Source organism: Enhydra lutris, unplaced genomic scaffold, assembly GCF_002288905.1.
Source record: "Enhydra lutris kenyoni isolate GAN:26980312 unplaced genomic scaffold, ASM228890v2 scaffoldscaffold63, whole genome shotgun sequence".
Lineage (NCBI taxonomy): Eukaryota > Metazoa > Chordata > Mammalia > Carnivora > Mustelidae > Enhydra > Enhydra lutris.
This window is the reverse complement of record NW_019154147.1, coordinates 6,870,109-6,871,974: the sequence shown is the minus strand read 5'-3', so window position 1 is coordinate 6,871,974 and position 1,866 is coordinate 6,870,109. Positions and strand designations below refer to the sequence as shown.

At 41.3% G+C, this 1,866-nt stretch overlaps 1 protein-coding gene across 1 annotated transcript; it reads left to right on the top strand.

Annotated features, from left to right (window-relative positions):
- Positions 1–562: 562 nt before the first annotated feature.
- Positions 563–1,660, top strand: LOC111158786 (5-hydroxytryptamine receptor 1E). Its single transcript, XM_022521042.1, has one exon. The coding sequence runs from the start codon at positions 563–565 to the stop codon at positions 1,658–1,660; it is 1,098 nt and encodes a 365-aa protein (XP_022376750.1).
- Positions 1,661–1,866: the final 206 nt, after the last annotated feature.

The window sequence follows — 1,866 nt, the reverse complement described above, 5'->3', positions numbered from 1 at the left end:
TAATAAATATAAATAAGAAAGTAATTCAGGTGGCAAGATAGACTTAAAAGTTGATAATGTCTTCATGAGAGTTTGGGAACTTAACTTTTTAAAAAGTATCTTTTTGGTAGCTACATTTGTGGTTAGCACAGCATAAGGATTAGATTTGTGAATCACTATGTTGTATACCTGAAATTATGTATATTGTGTGTCAACTATACATCAATTTTTTTAAAAAGTATCTTTTGAAGAATAATGTAAAGGTAAACTTTATACCCAGAGATAAAAAGAAAATTATATCAAAAATGTGTAAAGATTTATGAGTACTGAAATACAATAACATTTTCCACGGGAAAAAATATGATTTTTTCATTCATTAACCAGTAGCATACTATCTTCCAGGAACCCTCAGAAGAAATGATGTGGTGCTTCCTTTTACCCATACAAAATGGAACATAAGAAACTATATAGCTGAAGAAACTATGGTCTTCTTATAAATGAGAGGCATTGAAGTCTAAGTAATTTCCAGCTGAAGGAAAATAACCAACAGCTTCTCCACAGTGTAGATTGAAACAGGGAAAACATGAATATCACTAACTGTACCGCAGAAGCCAGTGTGGCTGCGAGACCCAAGACCATCACTGAAAAGATGCTCATCTCCATGACTCTGGTGATCATCACCACCCTGACCATGTTACTGAACTTGGCGGTGATCATGGCCATCTGTACCACCAAGAAGCTCCACCAGCCTGCCAACTACCTGATCTGTTCCCTGGCTGTGACGGATCTCCTGGTGGCAGTACTCGTCATGCCACTGAGCATCATGTACATTGTCATGGACAGCTGGAAGCTAGGATACTTCATCTGTGAGGTGTGGCTAAGTGTGGACATGACCTGCTGCACCTGCTCCATCCTCCATCTCTGTGTGATTGCCCTAGACAGGTACTGGGCCATCACCAATGCTATTGAATATGCCAGGAAGAGGACCGCCAAGAGGGCTGTGCTGATGATCCTCACCGTCTGGACCATCTCCATCTTCATCTCCATGCCCCCCCTGTTCTGGAGAAGCCACCGCCAACTCAGCCCACCTCCTAGTGAGTGCACCATCCAGCATGACCATGTCATCTACACCATTTACTCCACGCTTGGAGCATTTTATATCCCCTTGACTTTGATACTTATTCTGTATTACCGGATCTACCATGCAGCCAAGAGCCTTTACCAGAAAAGAGGATCGAGCCGGCACTTAAGCAACAGAAGCACAGATAGCCAAAATTCTTTTGCAAGTTGTAAACTTACACAGACTTTCTGTGTGTCTGATTTCTCCACCTCAGACCCTACCACCGAGTTTGAAAAGATCCACAACTCTATCAGGATCCCTTCCTTCGATAATGATCTAGATCACCCAGGAGAACGTCAGCAGATCTCTAGTACCAGGGAACGCAAGGCAGCACGCATCCTAGGACTGATTTTGGGGGCATTCATTTTGTCGTGGCTTCCATTTTTCATCAAAGAGTTGATTGTGGGTCTGAGTATCTACACAGTGTCCTCTGAAGTGGCTGATTTTTTAACGTGGCTTGGTTATGTTAATTCTCTGATCAACCCTCTGCTCTATACAAGTTTTAATGAAGACTTTAAACTGGCTTTTAAAAAGCTAATTAGGTGCCGAGAACATGCGTAGATTGCATAAAGCCAAAAGGCATTGTTTTTACCAGCCTTGTTTGTGGACAGAGGAAAGGGGTTCAACTTATTAATTCTGGAACATAGTTGGTTCAGAAAAGTTTGTAAGGTAGTGTGGTCTTTTTGTTTGTTTGTTTGTTTGTTTGTTCTGTTTTGTTTGAGGTTTGTTATCTGGTGTGCCGTTTTCTACCTCTGGTTTTATTTGTG

Bases quoted from the DNA above. Each gene is read 5' to 3' on its own strand.
- LOC111158786 (XM_022521042.1), top strand. From the start codon at position 563: ATGAATATCACTAACTGTACCGCAGAAGCCAGTGTGGCTGCGAGACCC.